The 24,139-nt window shown below is 37.8% G+C and overlaps 1 protein-coding gene across 5 annotated transcripts; it reads left to right on the forward strand.

Annotated features, from left to right (window-relative positions):
* The first annotated feature begins 1,189 nt into the window (after positions 1–1,189).
* FBP7 (F-box protein 7) lies at positions 1,190–24,139 on the forward strand. 5 transcript variants are annotated; one of them, XR_016043974.1, is made up of 11 exons: positions 1,190–1,521; positions 2,398–2,487; positions 6,065–6,165; positions 19,680–19,796; positions 19,911–20,007; positions 21,515–21,588; positions 21,868–21,921; positions 22,078–22,179; positions 22,930–22,995; positions 23,146–23,356; positions 23,689–24,139. XR_016043974.1 is itself a non-coding variant. In XM_006846976.4 (11 exons), exons 2-11 carry the CDS (start codon positions 2,415–2,417, stop codon positions 23,746–23,748), a joined length of 948 nt encoding a protein of 315 aa, XP_006847039.1. In that variant the 5' UTR covers positions 1,190–1,521; positions 2,398–2,414; the 3' UTR covers positions 23,749–24,139. The 5 variants fall into 5 exon arrangements, 3 of the variants coding, with proteins under 3 accessions (XP_006847039.1, XP_020524405.1, XP_088707548.1); XM_006846976.4 differs by having other exon boundaries at positions 22,937–22,995; XM_020668746.2 differs by having other exon boundaries at positions 1,200–1,521; positions 2,401–2,487; positions 22,937–22,995.

Genomic DNA, 24,139 nt, shown 5'->3' on the forward strand with positions numbered 1-24,139 from the left:
TTTTACAAAATATGTCTTTGATATTTTTATTAGATTTTCCTATTTTTAAAGAACACACGCTCAAAATTTCAAGTGATTTAGATTTATAGAAAAAAAAATTAAAATTAAAATACAAAATACATTCGTGATCATTGGATCGGTTCAAATTGAATCTAAGCCGTTGGGCTCATATGCAGCTATATGCTAGTGGGCCTTACACCAACTTTTTTCCTTTAAATATATCGCATATGTTGTAACTTGAAAAATATTTTAGGACCCAGACTCAGACCTGAACGAACCCGACTTGGGACTAGAATAGTGTTTGGGTCCAAGATTTGGACCCAAACCCAAGCCACAGGATCACCCAGAACTTGATCGGGTCTACCCCTTGGGTCCGGGTCCATTGCCATCTCTACCGTTTCCCCATAGCAATTAGCCAAAAACATATGAAGAAAATAAAGAACTAGCCCTAGAATGGCCCTCGGGCCTCAATTTTTGGCCCAATTTTTAGGGCCGGTTTGAGCTGTGTAGCCCGACCCATTACTATTCTCCTAATATCATATGCAACCCTAAAGTGCTCATTTTCTTGTTCAAAAGCAAGGATAGCAATAGACCTAGACCCGACCTAGGACTTGAGGGTAGACCTAATTCAGATTTGGGTATGGGTCCAAAAATTGGACATGGCAGGTTGGGTCTAGGTCCAAATCTTAGACCCAAATGCTATTTGGATTCGGGTCCACATTGGGTCAGATCCCCACCTGATCCATTGCAAACCTAGTAAAAAATAGCCATGTAGAAAAGGGCAAGCTTTCTATACTTCCCCTAGAGCATAAAACTTACATACTTCTCCTTATCCAACCGTCCATTTTGAATGGAGGGTTAAGATTGTCTCAATCACAATGACACATCTCTACACTATTTTATTTTTAATTTTTTTTATAAACTATTTTGACACAAAATTTTAGTCGTCCAATCTTCTACTAAACTCACATTAGTGAAAAATATAAAAAAAATATTTTCAATAAAATAAAATGATAAAAATACCTTTGAAAGTTTTAAGAGATATTTTGGTCATTATACTTTATCGAATAATTATTTTTAATATGTTTTATAAGTGCGCTCTAACGAGAAGGTGATATGTACCAAATTTTATATACATACAATTTGTATAAAAAAATTAAAAATAAAATACTTTACGATAATCAGATCTAAGATCAAACACTGCATAGCTCTTTTGATCAAAATTAGACGGGTGGATGGTAAGGAAGCATGGATCTTCTTCAAAGTTAGACGGGTGGATGGTAAGGAAGCATGGATATTCTTGGGGAAGTATAGAAAGTTAGAAACCTTTCCCTATAGAAAATTTATTCACGTCATTATCTGTCAACAATCTTATTGGGATGTCAACAATAAAAGCAAATGATGGCGCCCCCTTTTGCAATAGATTTTGCTCTTCTGGTTGCTTGTCTGTCACAACAATTTCATAAGAAAAACTACCGCTTCGATGGCTTAGATCGTTTTCCTTCCTTTCTTTTCACGGGAGTAAGTATTTTTCTTTCTGTCTTCTCCTTTTTCTCTTTCTTATTTCTGGCTTTACTGGAATTCACAAACTCCATGTTCTTGCCATATTTTAATGTGTTTCTGCGGTTTCAAGCACTACCCAACAAAGTTCGGACTGTTTGTTGCAATAAAAATGAATGGTTTGGTGTCCTGGGCTTGAAGAATACCTGCCCTTTTGCGCTAACTGTTATGGTTTGATGAAATTACAATTGGGTATTCGACTTTCTGTAATTTAATGATCTCTTTGAATTTGATGATTTCTTTTCCGTATGTTCAGAAATTCCTTATAAATTTTCAATTTGGTTGTGATAATTATTTAACTGGGGCTCAAAATTTTATCATTTGTAGTTAATTTCGACTGAACTGGGTTATTACGTAAATTATTTTTTCTTTTTGGTAATTCCGCCTGAAATTGGTTAAGAACATTTTGAATTTTGCATATATAATGTGCTCGAGCGTCAAACACTTCTGGCATGCTCCAATTCCTGTACTCTGAAATCACTATTAAATGGCCATAACCCACTTTGAAGAAGTTCATGAACCACTTTAGTAAACCCCTCCTTGCAACAATTCGGACTTGATTATGCTGCATAGACACTTTGAATATTGGATTATAGCTTTTCTTGGAAGAACTAAAAATGAACAAAACTGGGTTACTTGGTACTGTTCTCATATCTCATACCGGTTTTCTTATTCACTATATATTATTAACAATCTATGCAGTGATTAGATGAATTTTTTGGGGAATGAAGATGCCCTCTTTCTAAATTTAAATTTGAGGGTGGGGTATCTGTAAACATGTCTAGATTTCACTATTTTAATCAGTATGGTTTTGATGAAATAAGTGTTTCTTATCAGTAGCTTTAGCTTTTCCAATGGCTACCAAAGGGGAGGAGGCTGTTTGTTTTCAACAAATGCACTTCATGGAGACCTCCAGACCATGGCTAAGTAAGTTGCAAATGCAATAGTCAATGAAGAGTGACTTTTATTTAGTTCTTGTTCGTTTGGACTTTGAGGCTCTCTCTCTTTTGTTTATGATGTTCTCCTCTTGTATTGAATACTTTCTCATCTGTGATCTACCTTTTTTGTTTTGCGTTCGAAGTTATAATATACTTACGTTGGTCATAATGTGTGAATTAGATGTGCAGTTGTATGATATTCTTGGCTTATTGTGAAGTGAATGCCTTCCAATTTTTCGAGTTCTTATTCTTATGATCTAAGACTAATTTAATTGAGAACTGGGCTTTGACGCTGATGATGAATACATGGATGAGAGGATATCTTCTTCAACATGTATCATGAATATGATACCGTATAATTTAAAGCAATTTTGTCAATGTTTTGTTTCTGAATGGAAGCAAATGACAATGGAGCATTTATATTTTCTGTCATCCAAATCTTTTTAATCTCACACTGCTTGTGTCAATGGCCTCTTTGTTAGAAGTTGTATGTTAGGGCTAATGGATGCACATACAATGCATTACATGTACAACAGCAATATTGTTTCTTAGGGTTTTGAGTTCTGAGTGTCCAAACATTACGTACAACATTTCACGATCTTGCAACAAAATATACTAAGAACATTGGTCATTTCTTCAATTTCTCATGTTCTTTATTTTTTTGAAACATTTATATGATGTTCTTTCTCCAATTGAACATGTGGTCAATTGCTTTCAGCTAAGTACTCCTACATGAAATTGCAGATCTTCAAGTATGAGAATTGCCCATCTATGAAAAAAAATGGAATCACTGTTCTGCCCCACTTGCATGTGTGTGTGCTTAGGTGTTTTGATTTACAATTTTGATGCCAATTAAAGAAGGAAAACCAGAGAAAGCATGCAAATAGGAAGAACAAGTCCAATTCAATAATTGGAGTACTGAAGTACTTTCAGAGGGGATGGGTTCATGAATTTCCCGGATCAGAATTTTGCTGCTTATATGTTTCCAAAGGATTCCCACTGCTGGACTCGATGTGCCGATATGCCGAGTGAGGATTCTACTCCACGGTCTCCCTCAGGGAATATGTCCCCGCCTTGCTCGAGATATGTGAGAAGAGATGTCACACCTCAATGCCGGTATCGATGAATCTTGCTGATCAAGGTTGATCTGCTCTAAAGGGTAGTTTTTCTAGGTTTTTCTAGCTTTCCATCTTGGTCACTTGCTGTATTTTCCCACTTTGGTGTTTAGGGATTTGGGGTTTGCTTAGGGTAACCTAGGTAATTTATTTTTTAGGGATTTTTGGTATTTTTCTAGTTTTGGGAGTTTTGGATATTTTCTATTTTCTAAAATGTTCTTGGCCTTTCGGATTTTGGGTGAGGTTGGTTTGGGTATGGGGATTTGCTTCTCACTCTAGGTCTAGATTCCTACACTCTCTCACTAGCTTCTCTATAGTTTCTCTAACTAAAGTGCCTAATCCTTTGAAAATGGGGGTTCATGGGTTTATATAAAAGGCTTGAGAACATGGGAGTATAATCGATAGTGGGCCTCATTGGTGGTGGATTTATCAAAATCTGGCTCTAGCTACCCCAAAAATGACCATTTTGGAAGGGCCAAACTTGGGAAATTTCATGCATTTACCATTAGCTTCTCTCATACTGCCATCAAACCCCCTTTGTCTGATTCAATTTTCTTTGATTTTTGCTCAATTGTCGATCAAAACTTCGTGGAGAATCTTGTCATGATTGTTTTTCAACAAATTTGGATGAAAAACTCCAAGAGTTGAAGGGATTATGATTAAATTTGTGGATTTGGCATTAAAACTTGAAGAATTTACATACTTCTCTCGAATTCCTTCGAATTTTGCCCTTTATTGGCTATTATTCTAGGAGTCATTGTCAGAAAATTGTGAGGAATCATCCTTGCATTATTGGAGAAGAGATTTGGAATTTTGGACAAAAAACTCCACATATCAAGGAGCTATGATCATTTTATCGGCCTTTTTTAGAAAATTCAGCAGTTTCTACATTTTGGGCAACTTCTCTATACAATCCGGCCTCCAATTCGGTTTAAACCCCACACTGAGTTACATAGATTTTTAGTGGCTTGAGTGAAGATCATGTCTGCAAAATTTCAGCTCAAATTGCTTCACGGATTGTGAGGTATGAGTAAAAAAAGTGGATCAAGGTAATGGGGTCTGCTACACTTGAAACCGCATTCAATCCCCATACTTTTTCCTTCGGTCAAGCTATGATCCGTGTTAATAACCCCATTGACATCCTATATGGATGGAAAGCTCATGTGATGGGAAACAACATATCAAATGTTGATCTCATTTGGCCATGGGGATCGTCAAATACGATTGAATCTTTGAGGCCAAGAAATTCGTCATGTTGCTGGAAATTGTTCCTCACTGCTAGTGCATGCGCATAGTGTAGTACTTTCTTCTAAAAGCTGGTGGTCCTTGGATGGTCCACCAAAGACTCCTTCAAAATTGGCACTTCCCGATGTCGTATCGGGTTCAAATTCGGACTTCAGCTTTTGGGAATAGTACCTTTCTTCAATAAAAATTTTGGATTATTTGGTCCAGGATTTCTCATGGTTTCTTTGTAAATTTGGGTCAATTGGGGCTCAAATGCGCTCCCCCTATAATATTCAATTTCACGGGCTTATATCCTGATTATTGGATATCAGATTGACCTGATTTTTGGAGGACACACTCAGGGCATCTTAGGTTAAAGTTTAGAACCCTCAGATGACCATTTGGGGCGGGTTTGACCATAATTCATACTGGACTGCCTGTTCACAAGTTTGACCATGACTAGCTTGGATTTCTTTCATTTTTCAGTTGGGAGTTTCCTTTCCTCATTTTATTGGGGTCTCTGCCGATTTTGAGCCCATTCTGAGGCTCTGCTTTTATCAACTGTATCAAAATTCCTGTGATTTTTGCAACATTCTTACATTTATCCTGCTAGGAGCTTATTTGACTTGAAAATCCTATGCATTGTGTCTGTTGGGCCACTGTTTTGACTTATTTTCACATCTCCTCCATTTATGAGGCAACATAGGGCTCCTTGAAGTTGCAAAATGTGGAGTTTCACCTTTGTGGGGCCGTAGTCAAATTCTATGCTCTAAAGTCATAGCAACTATGCCTCGGTGATTTTATTTTCATGGAAAACATCCCCAAACAATCACGTGTATGTCTCATAGTATTCATCTTTCTTCCTGATTTCCTTGTTTTATTGGATGGACATATGGCTTTTTACATCTTACTGTGAGCATCTTTTTGTCATAAGAGAGGAAGGTTCAGAGACAAGGGATCTTATTTTTTGCATTACTTTGAAGCTTTATAAATATCTACAGGAACTACCTGGTCCAAAACTATGTGAGAAGATGGTTTGTTGTTTGGCTTTCCATGATTATTTGCATGTCCTTTTTATGGCTTGATTACAGTATTGTAACTTTGAGGTAGTTTTTATGCAATACAAATTAATCGTTTCTGGGTTTTTGTTTTATCGGTGGAATCTATGCAGTTGAACCAATTTGAAATATATTGCTAGATCTGATTATCCTTACTTGTTTTATATAGGTCTTTACGGGGTCAGGGTTCGACCTGGAAGTACAATTAGCAACCCTGATGTTGATCCAGCATTAATACATCGTTGTTTGCCAGATGAATTGCTTTTTGAGGTATTTTTTTGAGTAGTCATGTCCTATTATTTTAATGATGCTTTCAATTACTATTCTTACTCGTATGAGAAGTCATCTCATTGTATGTGCCGATTTTCCCTGATTTCAATTCATTTTGGTTGGCAAATGTTCAGCAACAATAAGCGGCTTATAATGCACGAACTATGGTCAAGTAATACATGTTATACTTGAGATGGTTATTTTCAAAAATTATTTGAAAAATGATTATGAAAACGTAGGGATCGGTTGTTGGAATGGGGCCAGGTGGCCTGGCCCGGCTAAGCCCTCTCCTGGGCTATATCATATTTGGCCCAAAGGCCCAGTGTAGGCCAGGGCTGGCACTACTGGGTTGGGCCTAGGCTGGGCCGCTTCAGTACAAGCATGTCCCATTGCCACCACTACCAGGGATTTGTGAGGCTGTCAAGGTTTTGGGTTGAAGGGATGGTGGATTATTTTTAGATTCTAAAACTGGTTTGGATTGGGCAACATTCTTGACATAATTGAATTAACATCTAAAATAGGTGATAGGATAAGTATTTGTTAAAACGTTCTGTAAAATATTCAGAAATTTGTACTTTTAATTCTGGGTATTGTACATGTCTTATTTTTTTAGCAAAGGCTCTTATGCTCTACACGCTAAATAGACTCTGTAAATGGCTTATGCACATCTATTGTTTTGGTTATTTTTTGGACTCGGGGGTTTGAGTCTGTATCCAAAAGTTATAGACTGGGAAGTTGGTCCAGGTCCAACCATGACCTAATGAAGTCGATCTGGTCTGAGTCGGGTTCAAACAGACCTTTAATTTCCCAACCCAACCTGACCCATTAACACCCCTAGAAACAGAGTCCCCTTGCTTAGCTAGGTATCTGCTGTTTGGTTGGCTTCTCTCGACGATTGTTGGAAGCTAACTCTATGGATACCGCTCAGATCACTTATCAAACAGCTTAAATCCTGCAAAAAGAGTCTTTGCCTCCAGCTACAGTTGCAGTCGTATTGCCAACTTGACCTGAAAAAGTCAGTAATTATAACTACCTCACCAATTCTAAAGACAACTCTGATTCTGGCCCTCCCCGTTTTATCAAAGTTTAATTTGCTGATACCTGGTTGGGGAACCGTTCAATTCTCTGACCTTGCAATAGCCATGTGCATAACTCCAGATGTTGAGAAAGATTGAAGCTCTTTTTGACATCTTGTCCAATGAATCACTGTGGAGCCCAACCTGTCCTTCATGTCTTGTATTTGGACTCCTTACCTTCGAATATTCTCATGTTAGGTCCCAGCCTTATCAACCAAAAGATTACCATTAGGGAGGCCTGCAACACCAGCGGGCCTGATGATGGGAGGGGTAATGTGAAAAATGCAGTGTAGAGTTGTTGAGTAGATTCAAAGAAAACCCACGCAATATCAAGTAGACTTAAGAGGAATGACTGGTGCTGGTTGTCTGCACGATGGTGAAGGAGTAAGTGATCTGCCTGTTCCTCCTCCACACAGGATATTGTCCACTGTAAGGGCTGTAAGGGTCAAATTATGCATCAGTAGCCAACAAAGAGCCTGATTCTTTGGGTCTGAGAGGGACTCTCCATGCCTTGCAGACCACAGATGGGGTGGCCTGGCCTGGCCAAAGCTGGTTACAGAAAGAGAGACTGGAAAGAGCCCTGATTTAGCTGGCTCCCAGGTCATTTTATAAGTGTCAGGTCAATGGATAAAATGTGATTTGAGAAGTAACAGAATACTTCTAGCTCAGAAATTTCTGCATCAGTCAGGTCCCTACGACATCTTTGAGACTGCCCCAATTGCCCCCCAAGCATCTCGTATGAGTATGAGTGGTGCATTCTTGGTCAGCAGCTACCAATAATGGATTAGGGAATTGAGTTTCCACCTTTCAATCACACAGCCATTTGTCTTTCCACAACGTACAGTTCCTGATTTTGGCTGAGAACTTATTCTCTCTGAGAAAGCAGGAGTACCATAGTGATACATTTCCAAGCTCCCGATGCTCTAGCATTTGTAGCAGTTTTAGGCAGCAAGCTTTATTCCTTACGGCCATGTCTATGTTGGACGACTAACTTCGAAGGTGATCATCCTGCGTGGCATAGAACCACTACCATTTGCCTAATAGAGCAGCATTCTTTTATCTGCTTGAACTGACTGGTTCCCAAACCACAATCTTTCTTAGATGTGCATATTGCTTCCCATATCATTAGGTGATATTTGTGACCCCCTTCTGCCACTGACCATGGGAAGTTTCTCATTAGTTGCTCAATTCTTTTAGCAATAGATATCAACCTCCTAAATAAAAGAGCTGGAAAACAGGGATATTAGAAAGAGTTGCTTTAATCAATGTGATTCTCCCACCTAGGGAGAGGAAACGCTCTCACCAAGATGCCAATCTTCATGCGAATCTCTCCACGACCCCATCCCATTGATGCTTTCTCGGTTTGCTTATTCCAAGTGGCAAGTGCAGGTACTTATTATCAAATCTACCCACACCGAAGTCTTTATGGCACCCCACAACTGTTCTGGATCAGCCCCAACTCCCATAAGCTTGTTCTTGTTCATGTTGATCTTTAGACTTGTGGCAACTTAAAACAGCACAAGAACAACCATAGGTTATCAACTTGCTGTGTCGTCGATGTACTGTAAATACAGTTCCATCCTTGAATTGAATCCAGTGATGTACCCATGGTTTTAGACATTAGAAGATGGAAAGGGGGTTAGTGCATCTCCATGAAGCAGCCCCTGGGAAGCTAGGAAGAATCCATGGGGGTCCCACTAATCAGAACTGACAATGTCGCCTATGAGATGCATCCACTGATCCATGATCTTCGTTCATGGCGAAAACCATTATAGTTTGGACATGGTCCAATTCCCTGAAATCTTTTAGCTCTAGTGCCCCTTTGATTTTAGACACCAGGGCAGTGAATGTGGAGTTCATCCCCTTATTAGTGATATACTCCTCTAGAAGAATTCCGAGGCAAAATCTAGCTGGTCAAAGGCAACAGTGTCCCAGAATTGATGTAAAATTCCCATGGGAAAGCCCTTGTGGATAGGCGCTTTATCCTGGCTGAGCTCTTTCACTGTCCCAACGATTTCAGTCAGTGAGAGAGGAGGATCCAGGAAGTTGGCTGTTGCCGCTGTTCTGCTGACAGGATTTTGAAGTTAATCTCGCTCATTCTTTGCATCTGCCTGGAACAAGCAGTGAACAAGTTCTGAAAGTATAGACTGATGACCCTGCTAATTACTGATGCTTCCTCTATGTATGATCTGGGTAATGGCATTAGATCTCCTTTGGCGGTTAGCTATCCTACTTAAGAAAGCTGTTTTTGCATCCACTTCTTTGAACCATTTTACCTTAGATCTTTGATACCAATAAAACTCTTCCTGTTTGAGTAACTTGTGGAATCTTGATCTGAACTCAGAATCTCCTATTCCTTTCCTCCTAAGATAGGTATCTTGATTTCTCAGTCAAACTTTCAATATCTAGAAGCATGTCCTTGCACAGGTTAGGTAGCTCCACTTTTTGAGCTTCCTTTTTAACATTTGGAATTCTGTTAACAATCTAAACTCGGTAGCCTGCCCACCCAAAAGATAGAGAATAAGGACCTCCAGGAAGGGATAAAATGATGCAACTCAGCCTCATGTAGCCAATACAATTCAAACTGAGAAGTTTTGATATTCCTAGAAATAGACTTGCTCTCAAAAAAAAATAGGGGTGTGATCTGATGTCGATTTGGGATGGATTCCAGAGTTAAAACCCAGGAAGAGATCTTCCCACTCATGGGATTTGAAAAATTCATCAATTCATTAGGGGCTCAAGGCGTGGTTGGACCACATAAGGATGCGCCTGACAGGCCCTGATCTCTAAGTTTCCTCCTATAGATAAAATCAGAGAACCCATCATACTACTTCAATAGAGAATTCCATCTATCATTTGCTTTTCTACTAATGAAAGTTTTATACCTATTTTTTCTATCTTTGTTTGAAACTATGTATCTCTAAGATCCATTGAAAGCTGATATGGAAGGGATTGCTTCGTCATTGATCAAAATTTCATAGTCATGAAGCCAACATGAACTGGATTGCTATGTTATTCATAAAATATTTCACAATATGTGAGTGTGTATGTTTGAACTGTGAGTGTGTATGTTTGAACTATGCTGCACTTCATGATTATAAAATCAGAAAGCATAGAGTCATCATCTGTTCATCCTCGCTCAATTAATAATGCAGCTTAAGATGTACTAGTGAATTTAATTTGGGAATATTGAAGCATAGGATCTTCAAACGACAAAGATATTTGTCTTATAATGTAAACACTCATGTCCTATGAGGTACTAATGTCTTTATCGCCATCGTTGATCATCAATTTCAGATATGTTGGGTTCTTACCTCGTGTTGTTCTCTTCCTCAAGGATGAGAACACTACTGATCTTTCTTTGGTTTTTTCAACAATTCTTTCCCTCAAGTTTGTTTAGACTTGAGTCATTTGACCAACTGACAAACATGTGAAACAAGGTTTAAAGATTCAATAAAATAAGACATAAAACTCGGTAAAGATTTTGAAGTCTAAATATAGAGCTACGACAAATTCTAGGCTAGAGCTTCAGAAGTAGGAATTTAAGATATTTAATGTTCGCATTTTTTATATTTTGTGCACTAGGGCCTGAATTTTTATGGTTGCCATGGAGCTTGCTTGCACCGCACCCTTTGTCAAAATATCATCAAGATATATATTATGTTCCGAATGGGGTGGTTATAAACCAAGTTCCCCCATTTTAAGAGGTACCTTTGGGATACTGAAATAGAGGAGCACTGAAATATGCTAAGAGTGCCTTAAAAAGGCATTTAAGTCTACAGAAGTAGGGTGTTTGTTTGATTTTTGGCCACATTCATTCTAGTTATGATTGGTCGCATGTTTCTCCTCACCTTTGGCTAGTTTGCGCCCTCGATTACGGATCATTTCTGAAAAGGAGGATGTAAGCCTTGAATGCGTTACTTGTACTAGGAAGAATGTAAGCTGCATTTCATATCCTTTTATATCACTCCAGGGAATGTAGGATTTGCAAATTCTTCATGATCTTGTTGAGGTTACCTTTGAATGCCTCTATCAGCAGAGGCCACACAATAAGAAAGAACGACTTCAATAACAATATTACGATGCCTTTAAGAGCTCCTATGCAAGTTCTTTGGGAATTGAGGAGTGCATCATGGGCTCTTTAATTTTAAGGCCCTTGGGTTTGCTTCTGCTCCAGAGTGGAGAACCTGGTCCTTGATGGAAGATGGTAAATTGAAGCTCCTCTCTTAGACCCATATACAACCTTAGTGCTCCTAGAGCTTAACTTAAATGTTATGATTTGCGATCAGAATCTATTGTTTGATGCAATCCATGAGCCCCATGATATAAATACGATTAATCATTTTGAATGCCTGCAGTATTCTTTCTAGAACTCTTTTTTTTATTTATAATAAAGTCAGTAAATCTTACTTCCTAGAATTCATGTGGCGAGGAATACCATCCGGAACATAAATTCTTTTCAACAGAAAATAACTCATTCCAATTGTTTGTTCCTGATGTCCTGGCTTAGGCAGAAGTCAAGTGACTAATTCTTGGGCAAATTGATTATTGTCAGTCTCCTAGATAATTTAGAAGTTACTTTTATAAAGCTTTGTTTATATGTTTTCTCTATAGCACTCAAAATTCTGGAAAAATAAAGTCCCTCTACTCAACCATAATAAGTTAGGAGTCAGTACCAGTGTTATCAAATGCATGGTTCAAACTCAACGCGCTAAGGGTGATCTGACGTGTTATGTGGCTCGATTAGGGCAAATCACCACATTGCGGTCAATTAATTTTTTTAAAAATTAAAAGAGGCAGGAATGCAAAGAATAACATGAATATCTACTGTATATTAAGTGAGAAGGGGACCCCCTTTATTTTGCAACGTGTGTCCACCCTAGAAGGGTTTCTTTATCACAAGTGCGCCTCTTGGCTAGTGGATAACATTCCTTCTTCACTTTAGAATTTAATTATTTTAAGTTTTGTTTTCACAATTCTTGCTTACAAGAAATTTTGCAATCTGTTCACTCATCATATTTTGAGAGTTTCTTTGGTGGACTGATTTTTTAAGTTTATTGCTTGTAGGACCATTGCTTTGTCCTTGGTTCTTTTTTCAAGTAACGATTTACTTTTGTGGGAAACTGATGAAATCAATTCTTCAATCTTGGTTACTTTACTTTTCAATAACAGTTAGACGTTCTCCTTATTTGCAGGTTTATTGAGGCCTTTTTGACCAATTGCAAAACCCTTTTTATTTTTATTTTATATGGTTTATTTTTATTTTCTGATAATTAATTCTACAACAGAAATAAAATTTTAATATTCAGAAAAAATTGTAAAAAATCATAAAAACATTTCGAATACCAAAATAATTTATTTTAGAAGTGGACTAGTACCAATGGGTCTTACACTAAGGACACTCCACTTGACCTAAGACCTCTGATCCACTATTGTTTTTTCATCCAATCCAACAAGGACCCATGACCCATAGTCTCAATGCAGGGGCTCATGATTGGCATGTCAAATTTGGACAATAAACAGTGAGATCATGATCTTGGAGCGTGGATTTCAGTCCCCCCTTTTTAGAGAACGTCTAGCACTTGTCACCACAGTTCAAAGGGGGCTCTCTATGCACATGTACACGTGTTCCTCTATGAGGTTGCTTTCCAGTAATATGGTTGTCATGTGTACGTGCCTTGCAGAAGTTTGTTGAAACTTTGGTTCTTGCTCTCACATGCCTAACAACCACACTTACAAACATCATCCTTGGGCATCTCTCCAACTTCAACAAGGGATGACCTAGTGTAAACCTTTTTCGGTAGCGCCACATGCCCAGGGGTAAGGGTTTTGTACATAACTAGGGCCATAAATCGCCCGCTTCATGGTCAATCAACACATACACTTGCACTAAAGTGCACATTTTACTATAAATTATCATTTTTACAAGCTCTTTGGGCCTTTAAAGGCCTCAAAACCCAACACAAACAAGTCACATGATGCTAATTGTGTGGGTTAATGGATAATATTGTATAATTTGTTCAAAAAGACCATGTGGTACAATTGTCATTGAAAATGGTGCCACTTATTCTTCAGCTCAGCTGACATCGCTTGACTTTGAAGAGGAGGCATATATTTTGAACTCCTTGCGTAGCTCACTATTTGGATCTCATGCTTAAAGACCTAGGGAAGACATCCAGGGTTAGAGCAGCAATTTCAAAAGCTAGGTTTGTCATTGGTTTCATCTATACACATACCCTAGTCCTAAGCATGATGGTGTTTACAAAAAAAAGAGAGAGAATGAGAGTACAGAGTGGCTAGATTTGCCACATACAAATAAGTGGAGAGTACTTACATGCATTTGAGAGGTCGGTGCTCGATCCAACTATACGGATGAGGTCCAAAGTCATGAGTTGATCAATATTGAGTGTGCATTAGGAAACTTTATATGAGGTATGCAACTCGGAACATGGATACAATAGCTAGGTAACCAAAGAGATAACTTTATTGTTTCTTACTTATTTTATTGTGCTTGAATAATTGTATTAAACATATATCTAAAGCAATATGTAGCTGACTGATGGGCATCATGTGGTAGTGAGACACCAAATCTAGTTGCAAGAGCAATTGGAGCGCGTTTGAGCATGCAAGTTTTTATTTGCTTGTTTTTTTAAATTTTAAAAACTAGGTTGTCGAAAAATGAAATCTATCGGACATTGGGTACTTAAATAACATTTGTTCTCCTTTACTTTTTTTCCTTGCTTTGTATTACAACTCCACACCAAAAATGAAACATGTTGGAGAAAATAAATTGAGTGATTCATCCTTAGGGAGATGTCACTGAAGTGCGTGAATGTCAACCCAATTTATTGGATGGTCCCGAGGCCGGGGGCACAAGTGAGTGGACAATTTACCTCAATTGGAGCGTGTGTTCAAGGTTGGGGAGCTTAGTATGATGTCAGGCAAGCCAACAGGCTGGAGAAGATATACGGCCTAACACTAGATCTCAAAGGAGGAAGGTTAGGTTTAGTTCCAGAGGTCGAGGAAGAGGAGGCTGACACAATGGAGACTAAGGAGGAAGAAGTATAGGTGAAGGGGGACCGATGATAGTGATGATGGTGCCTCTACATCCTTCGGATGTGGGAGACGCACATGCACATGAGAAATCATCATGTGACTCGTTTGATTGAGAGTTGAGACTTGGGAGAAGTATAGTAGATTATCTTTTTTATTTTATGTATCATAATTTGGCCTCTGTCTATTAGGAGTTTAAACTTTAAAGTTTCGATGTTCATGTAATATGTGCATTGTGAATTGTGAAGTACTTTTGCATTGTGAATTGTGAAGTACTTTTGATCATTAGACTTTATGTCATGACTATTTGGCATATTTGGTTATTATTTTATTTATTTAATTTAGTTAGTGATGGAATGGATTGCTTTTATTTTCACATGTTAATTATATTAAACATTTAGATAGAAAGAAATTAGATGCAAACTCTATTACTCTTTATCAAGGGACTCAGACATCTAATATATAAAGATATTATCAATAAATTACTCAGACATCTAATATATAAAAATATTATTAATAAATTAATAATATCTATTGTCACTTCTCTCAATTTTTTTTTTTTAAGAAAATTCTCTCAAAAAATTAATATCTATTGTCACATAAATCACATGTGTTCTTCTATGCATTATTATATTTTCATAATTTTTAAGTTCTTTTAAATTTATTGACGGCATCATAGGTGATGCACGCTTACCAATAACATATTGAGCCGCATGACTGCATCAAACCCTTGATCCAAATTGAGTCTGCATGTGACGTTTGAAAACGCTACTAAATACATCTAAGAGTAATTGCCCAAAAAAAAAGTACATCTAAGAACCCTCCATTGATTGTATGATCTGATTCAATTTCTGGTGCTTATAGTGAAGAGATAGATTAGAAAATAACTAGCTGCGTAGCGAGGCCAGTGAAGTTGTATGTCCTATCTCCTATCCACAATCTCAAGTATCGCCTGGTTTTGCTTTTATCATTCTTGAGAACCAATTTGATCTCTTCTTTTGCGCTAATCATCACATCATGCATGTAACCCATGGTGGGGTTTGCATCACTATCAACCGATCATAGCACTTACACCAAAGGGCGAGAAATATCCAATGTATTGTATACTTGGGCCAAAAAGATGTATTTAACATGGTTTGCTCTAATTTCTCCCATCAGGATGCTTTGACCAATTATTTTTAATCCACTTTTCAGAAGTGAACATACTCCTTAATGCATCTATTTGATTGCATAGACTTTGAAGAGTGAGATATGTTGTGGCAAACCTTGTAACTCGAGCTCTCACTATCTCTCTTTTCTTGTGAAATGCCCCATCATGTTTATGACTAAGGAAAATGTAATGAAAACCAGTAATGAACTTAGCTTTGGTAAATGCAACCTCCAACTTCAGGCATCTTCCTTATGTCCTCAAGCCTGAGATCTAGACAATGTACTGCACAAGGAATTCAAAACATATGCCTTCTCTTCAATGTCAACAAATGCCCAACTGCCGAATAAATTTCATCATTGTTTGTGACAATTTGTAACACATGCTTTTTCACAACCATATCTACAATCTCATTCATCAAGCCACACTAATAAGTTGCATCACGTGCCTTGTCTGATGCATTAAAAAATTTCACAAAAAGTCATAAGGAACAATTGACCAAAACATTAATGAATGCCTGAGAGCTTCCATCATAACATCTGTCACAAATGATGGTCACCCATACGCATCTCACCCTTCTCATTGAGAATTAAAATTTTCTCGGCATTGTTCATTGCATATTTCAAAAGGGACTCACGAAGCTCACAAAATGAAGGGGGTTTAATCCTAGAGCCCAAGTGCCCAATTGCTTTGGCCATAACCTTGAAAGTATGAAAGCAAGTGGTATTGAACGGAATGCCAGCTTGGAAAAACCACTTAGCATTATACATACAATCCTTGTTCCTTTCTTCTGTCTTGTATCAATTTCCAATTCTGATTCTTTTTTTTTCTCCCCCCGCTGTATCCTCTACCACAACATCAGGGTTCGGGAGGCAAAATGTATCCATTTGCCCCTTAGGGCATAGCTTTTTCATCCAGTACCACTAATATTTATAACCCTCTTCTTTGTGGTCCTTCACTTGTTTCCAACTTAGGATACATTATCTTCATTAGGGGTGGCAACGGGTCGGGAATGGGTCAGGTCCTGCTGAACCCGTACCCCTACCAAAAATATTACTTGTAGACCTGTACCCATACCTGTATCCGTACTCGTACCTGACAGGTCAAAAAACATAGTACCCGTACCTGAGAGGGTACTCAGGACCCGGACGTGTACTTGACAGGCTTCTCTTATGTATTTGATTTTAAACTCCGCCACCCCTTTTATAGTTCTTACACCCCTGCGAACCTATTCACCTCTTCGATGTGGGATTAATCCCACCCACGCATTGGCGGCCCATCCTGGAAATTCAAAAACTCTCTCTGTCTCTCTAGATTTTTTTTTGAATGCCCCATGCATTAAATTTTTTTGAATGCTCCACGCTGCCAGCCTGCCACGCACCAACTCATTATGTGTGGGCCCCACCAACTCATTAAAGTTTTTTGAATGCCCCATGCTGCCAACCTGCCATGCTTTTAAAGCATTACCAGTATGCTTTTCTCGTGAATTGTGCTTTTCAAACCATCCCATTTAATTGCTTTATGCCGTATATCTCACGCACATACCATACGTGGCAAGATATCAATGGATACTATTATACTAGGGGTGTAAGGATCAACGGATACTAAGGAAAAGCAAAAAGTGGTCAGTGCTTGGGATTAATCCCACATCGAAGAGATATATAGAATCCCCGGGGTGTAAGCTCTATAAAGGGGGCGGGGAACTTAGGGTTGGTTTAGAAAATTAAATCATATAAAGTAATAAAACTAAAGCTAAATTATATATAATAAATACAGGTCCAAGTACCCGCCGGGTCGGGTATAGCCATCCCCGTACCCGGACTTGGGACTGTTCGGGTGTCATTTATTGGACCTGGATCCTACCCGCGGGTCCAAAACTTAGACCCATACCGAGGCCCATGTCGGGTATACCCGCCGGGTTTCGATCGGATCCGGTTCCATTGCCACCCCTAATCTTCATCTTCCTCGTCATCCAAATCTTCTAACGATCCTTTTGCTTCAATGTTCTCTTTTCTTTTGTTTTCCTTTTTATTCTTTTGGACTATCCATATATGCCCCAATCTCTATACTAATCTCATCGGTTGCTTTAAGGTAGACACTTGCATTCCCAGTAGTACCAGCAAGATGCTCCTTTGCTAGGAAATACCCGCTTTTTAAGTTTTCTCGCATCAGTTTTTGATCCTTAAGGCTGTTGATTTTTTAATATTTCCATGCTGGATCTTTGTTACTCAAAGAAGATGGAGATATTGTTCCAAGAAAAAAGTATTAGGAAATAGAACTTACTGAAAAAGTTGATCCTAGGTCTCTAACATCTGATACCAAAACGAAAACCAAATGAAATTTTTATTTCTAAGTTCCAATCTCCTCAACCTCCATTACTTGGTAAGTCCTTGCCCAAAGACCTTCAAAACAATGCCTAAAACTAACTTGAATAGAAAATTATTTCGCAATTTCTAGGTTATAATCCCCTTTGAACATTTAAAAAAATGGTTCTAAAGGGTTTCCGAAGAAAAAAGTTGATCCTAGATCTCTAACTTCAGATACCAAAATGAAAACCAAATGAAAATTTTATTTCTAAGTTCCAATCTCGTCAACCCTTGAAACCCTCCATTACTTGGTAAGTCCTTGCCCGAAGACCTTCAAAACAATGCCTAAAAGTTGTGGCCTGAATATGCGGGCACTTGTCACTCCTGTGATGCATCGCACATGGGGGCACATCATGAAATCCTGCATATGCAGCAGGTGTGTGAATTAGGGTGATCCTCAATGATGTAGCCACCTAATGTGGTATGCAGTTACATTTGATAACTATGGTTAGAATCGACCTGGTTTGCTGGGGGTTGACACAAAGTTCAAATTTGTTCAATATGTCACTGCCCAAGAATATTTACTGCATGTGTCAATAATTAAAATGTTTTTGAGAGTAAAAGAAATGACATGATCATGTGTAAAATTATTTTCAAAACATTCATATTCTGGAAAGGACTCGTGAACAGAGCATTTGACGTGATATTTCTCTCATTTTGAGGTAAGATATCCAAATACGATCTCTACTAGGTTTGAAGATCTAACTTTTGAAATTTTACCTTCATAACACTTATAAATTTTTGATATCCAAATACGTTCTCCACTAGGTTTGAAGATCTAACTTTTGAAATTTTACCTTCATAATACTTATAAATTTTTTTGTAAGCTAATACTTTGTATCAGACAAAGATAATAATTCTAGAAGATGATAGCAATTCATCGTCTTAGAGATCCTATAAATTTAATCATGTATATGGTGTTGCTAGAAATACAAAATAGTCCCAAGGGAGTTAATTTCTACCTGCTACTGGCAGGAGTAGTAAAAAAACACTCCCAAGGTTTAAAAAGACAAAAAGTTCCCTAATTATTGATCATTTTTGGCTGCAGTGCAGCTGAATATAAACATAAATCAATAACATACTTATTGCAGGGAGACATTCACCTCAAATAGGCCAATATGTCTTATTTCCCGGACAATGCAGCACCATCATCTATGCCTGAAGGCTACAAATGATGGTATGCATCTGCCTTCCACCCGGTTTGTGCAGGTAGAAATAATGAAAGGCAAAATAAACCTTGATGCATGGAGTCAAATCGACTTCTGACAGGGTAGTGTGCTTCAGAGGTGAATTAGTCTAGTGGATATCAGAAACGTGCTTGAACTGGGCTGCCCTTTTAAGCCTTTGAGTGTCTTATGCCTACGTGGACCATTCAATTGTTTCCAACTATTATGGGTTCAACTTAGTTTCCAAGCAATTGAACCAAATAAATTTTCCGACTGATTCTACAATAGGCGTCCTGGAATGTACTAAATCAATTTCCTTTTAGTGCCTGCTATATCCATTTGATTATAATTAACCACCGAAGTCCTGTAATCTAATCATGCTTGCGCCTTGTGCCCTGCCTAGCTCGTGTATGTGAGTGTGCACGCATGTGCATTGCATGTGCAACTTTTGTTTGTTACCTGAGCTTGTAGAGGCATGTTGCTATAGAAAGGGAATGATGAGTGGTTTGCTTTTTCTTACTTATGTTTCATCTTCAGTGATTTCAAATTATGTTTCTTTTATTTGGTGTCATAATTCAATCATGACAGTATGACAAAATAGTGTTGAATATCTTTAGCTTATCTATCATCACTTTGCATCTAAATTGTGCTCTTCAATGGTATGTTGGGTTGGTTGACTTGATTTAATGTATATGTTCATAAGCAGATTTTTGCACGAATGACCCCATATAGCTTGGGTAGGGCTGCTTGCGTCTGTAGAAAATGGCGATACACAATTCGCAATCCCATATTTTGGCGTGGTGCATGTTTGAAAGCTTGGCAGGTACTGTCTTACTGCTAAATAAAATTCATTCTTTATTTGTTTTGTGAATATCAGTAATCCTTATGTGTTTTGCGAATATCAGTAATCTGAAATTTTAATCTCCTGCTTATGAAGATGACTGGACCAGCAGAGAATTGTAGACTCGTCCGGTTTAGCTATGGGGGCTCATGGAGGAAAATGTGGCTTTTGAGACCTAGGCTTCGTTTTGATGGTAAGAGTTAGGAAGTCTTTGAGGCCATAATGTTAGAAATTAGAACTGGGTGAGCCTTTCATCTTTCTTCTCCATTTTTTGGGTTCTCTCTTTTAGTGGCAGTTTTTTCAAGTTCTATTAGTCATGAAACACTCCATTTTTGTGATTTCTCCGGTGTGATAGATAATACTTCTTTGTCGATTCATGATACATCAGACTAAAAATCTGCCTTATTCTAAATGAAAGAGCATGAACTTGTACATGGCTGGATGTGGATCTATTTGTTCTACGAAAAATAAAAATGCACATTGATGTGTATGTTCGCATATGAACCTATTTGTGTGCTGTTAAGAAAACTAAGCATTTTTAATTTCATTAAATGCTCATTAAATGCCATTTGGATAATGTTATATGCTGGGTGGATATCTTAGGATGATGCCCGTGTGACATGAAAAAATAATGCTTTCTGTTTGCCTTCATTTGCTGTAGGCAGTGGCTCATATGGCTTTTCAGTCTAAGCGGTTATCCATTAATGAAATGGATGCTTGGATGCAAATGGCTTTAGATGCTGCCAAAGATATCTTATCGATTTCTCTTTTGATGGTTCACAAAATTTTATTAGAGTAGATCATATAAACAAACATATGCTCCAAAATTCAGAAAGAGAATGAAGAAACAGCATACGTAGAGAGGAAGAGAAAAAGATTGAATTAAAAAGTGAAAACAACCCAAGGAAGAGAGGTCAAGGTGGCATCCTAATGTCATTCTTGATTCCAATACTGAACATTTACAGTATTAGCAGCTCTTCCTTGTCCCTTTTTCGTTGGCTAGTACATCTGCCTCCTCATCGGCTGCAGCGACACCCATGCTGCCTTCTCCCCCAAGGGAGTTATTAGAATGACACATCTTTGCCATCACAAATATCAGAAATATCCATGAAGAACATCAAGAGATGCAAAGAAATTGATCCCTTTATCCTAGCCCATGTTCATTGAGGCAATTGCCTTCCCTCCTCCAGTGGCAATGCTATACGAGGACACACTTACAAACCTACTATCAAAGCACAATGAGCCAACTGAGCCATAAATGTTGTAATTTTCTCATCATTCAGTACCCAAACATACCCCCCTGATTACCTTTATATATCCATTGAAGTCCCATCTTCAATGTACCATCCTTATGGAGACACCAGTAACGAAATTAAATTTATTTTGCTGACAGCGTCCTCTTACGATCCTTTGATTTTAGTCTTGGTAATCAAATTAATTATTTTCATTAAAAATGAATTATTGCCAAAATATCTCAAGATATATGCCATGGAGGTATCATTCTTGTTTCGTCTCGACTACTTCACGAATGATGGAGTATCATTTATCTTTCCTGGATAGTGATACTTGTGAAATGATGGGTTTGGTGTGGAGTCTATATTCCTTTATTTATTTGTCTCTGTGTTTCTTCTGCATTCTCTTGTGCAAGTTGTCATGCGGATTATGCTCCTAACTTCTATTGCATCCTGTTCTAAAATCAGGTCTTTATGTGAGCAGAAATACTTACATCCGAGCTGGAGTTGCTGAGTGGAAGGTTACTAATCCTGTGCATGTGGTATGCTGAACTGTTCCTTTCTGCTCGATCCAAATATCATTAAAACAGAGCTCCAAAGGTGCTTATTACAAGAAAACCATTGAAAAATGAATCCCTCCCATAAAGCTATCAGGGTCTTAATGTTGTTTTCTTGCCTTGTGAAGTTCAAAATTTCTATTAGACCTGGGTTTCTGAGAACGGTGGTAGGTTGATCATCTTAATGAAGTGATGCACATGAGATTGTTGATTCCTTGGCTAATAAAAAACTAAAGGTTTGAGTGCTGTCTTGTGATTTTGCAGGTGTGCTACTACCGGTACATAAGGTTTTATCCATCAGGGAGGTTCCTGTACAAGGTAACCTTTTTTTAACTCCTACTTTTTTATGAGGTTCGTACACAAGTTTGGGACCATTTCTTGAAATACTAAGAGTTAACCGAGCGACTTATGACAAACCTCTGGATTAGAGTCTCGTAATCTTTTCTAATTGTTATTTACTGTTCAAATTTTCAGAACTCATCTCAGAGACTCAAAGAAGTGGCGAAGTACATGAACTTCCGTGCGTCCAATGCTGAGTGTGTTTTTAGTGGTCATTACACTTTGACAAATGACCAGGTTGGTTATATTTGTTGAATTGATTCCATATAGTTTCTGGACCTTTCCGATTCATGATGAAAGAGTTATCTCCTTACCCATTTTGTTGCGCATAGATTATTAGGGATATTTTGTTATAATATTTCATCTTCATGACTTGTAGTTTATACCCGCTGTTATGAAATTGTGAAGTAATAGCCCATATACCTCAGTTCTATTTGATATGCTGTTAATGCTTTATTGAGAACTCTTAGAAAGATAATTGAATTATGAATAATATTATCTTAATAGATTATTTGTCAGGCTGTGGGCTTGAATCTTGGATTCAATAGACCCACACAAGAGAAACTGTGCTGTCCCTTGATTGAGCCTTATCTTGATAGAAAATGCAGGATATCTTGGGCATTTTCTCATGTAGGGACTCATCTCTCCTTGATTCCTTGTTTCATGCAAATTTGAGTTGTGGACGATGACCAAACGATCATCTATTCCCTAGTTCATGGAAGTAACCAAGAAGAAATTTAGAAGCAATGGGGAAAGAAGAAAGTTTTAAAAAAAAACATTCAGTGTAATTTGGAATTAAATGTACTAAAGGCCCTTACTTGAACAGAACTAAGATACCCCTACAAACTGATATTTATGATGGAATAGTACCACAGAAATATTAAATATACATATGAAAGAACTGTTGGTATGTGACATGACAAACTAGTGGAGGTTTTGTATGTTATTCTTTATTGCTTTATTATGGTCATAATGATTTATACATAGTTCACAGGTTGAGGCTGCTATATTATACCCAGGATTGCGTCCTACTGTTTTGAGGATCCGTCTAAGGTATGTTCATTCAGTCCATACAGATTCCAATATAACACCTTAATTATTCTTTTTTCTTTAATTAATAAGAACTTGCTGGGAAGTTAGGATTATCTTGTGTAAATACTTGAGACAATTCAGAGTGTAATATCCCTTGATTTATATCAACAGATTGAGGGGAACATGTGATGGAGCAAACAATCGGTTAGATCTTCTTTCCCTTGTGACAAGTGGAATAAATGATAGCGAGCTTAATGATAGTGATGGAAATATGCTCGGTATGGTAGAAGGGTGGCAAGAGGATGAGACACACAATCTTGATGTGCCTGCAATTTCGCATAGGAGGGGTCTGACACCCTTTGTATTCGTTCCATTTGAAGAGGTAATGAAGTTTTGGCTGCATAGATTCTCTCACTTGAGGCATTGTTTTCGTCTATATGCCACTTTGTGGCTTGCATACATATTTGTACAAAAACAATTCAAGGAAAATACCCTAAAGGACTACGAGTCCTTATAGTTTATCAATCATTTAATGTACGTTGTTTATTATGCATTACCAAAATTTTCTCACTCCAATTTGTCATCTGCCCATACATACTAAAACTCGACTAAATTTCTTCCTTTGCAATTGATTATTTGTTGACCTTTTTTATAGCTAATAGTAACTGTGGCTAACAAGGATGGACTACATTTTAATTTTTGTTGTGGGTGCAGGTTGAAACATCTGTTCTGAATCTACCAGTTGATAAGATGGACTATTTTGTTCCAGGATAGCGATTTTCGTTGAAATTATTTACTCATGGGCGATGCCGTTGTATAGTAAGATGTCGTCTTGTATATCTTTTATTTGTTGAGATTGAAATCTTTGGAGTCATCATGTTCCATATATCCTTAGGACTCCATTTTACCATGTGTTATTTATTCCGGTTTGTATTTGTTCTTGCCTAGTGTTCCCAGTTCCCTTGTTATATAGTTGACAGTTCGGTAAATTTCATTGCAAATTTACTTGTATTTAAACTATGGTTGAGAACTCGACCAGTGTCAGGTATCAGCATTTGTGATAGTTTCAATCAGGTGTGATTGCAAGAGGTCAAAAAGCTTCAAATAAAGTTTGTAGTAAATTCTGAGAAATGTTAAATATGAATGCGATTGAGATGTCTGTGCA

This window comes from Amborella trichopoda, chromosome 11 (genome assembly GCF_054954075.1).
Source record: "Amborella trichopoda isolate Santa Cruz 75 chromosome 11, AtrichopodaSantaCruz75HAP2 v2.0, whole genome shotgun sequence".
In the NCBI taxonomy this organism is placed as follows: Eukaryota; Viridiplantae; Streptophyta; class Magnoliopsida; order Amborellales; family Amborellaceae; genus Amborella; species Amborella trichopoda.

Coding starts and splice junctions, on each gene's coding strand:
- FBP7 (XM_006846976.4), top strand. CDS start 2,415: ATGGCTACCAAAGGGGAGGAGGCTGTTTGTTTTCAACAAATGCACTTC. Junction 21,589..21,867: donor TTACTAATCCTGTGCATGTG/GTATGCTGAACT, acceptor GTGATTTTGCAG/GTGTGCTACTACCGGTACAT. Junction 22,180..22,936: donor ACACTTTGACAAATGACCAG/GTTGGTTATATT, acceptor CATAGTTCACAG/GTTGAGGCTGCTATATTATA.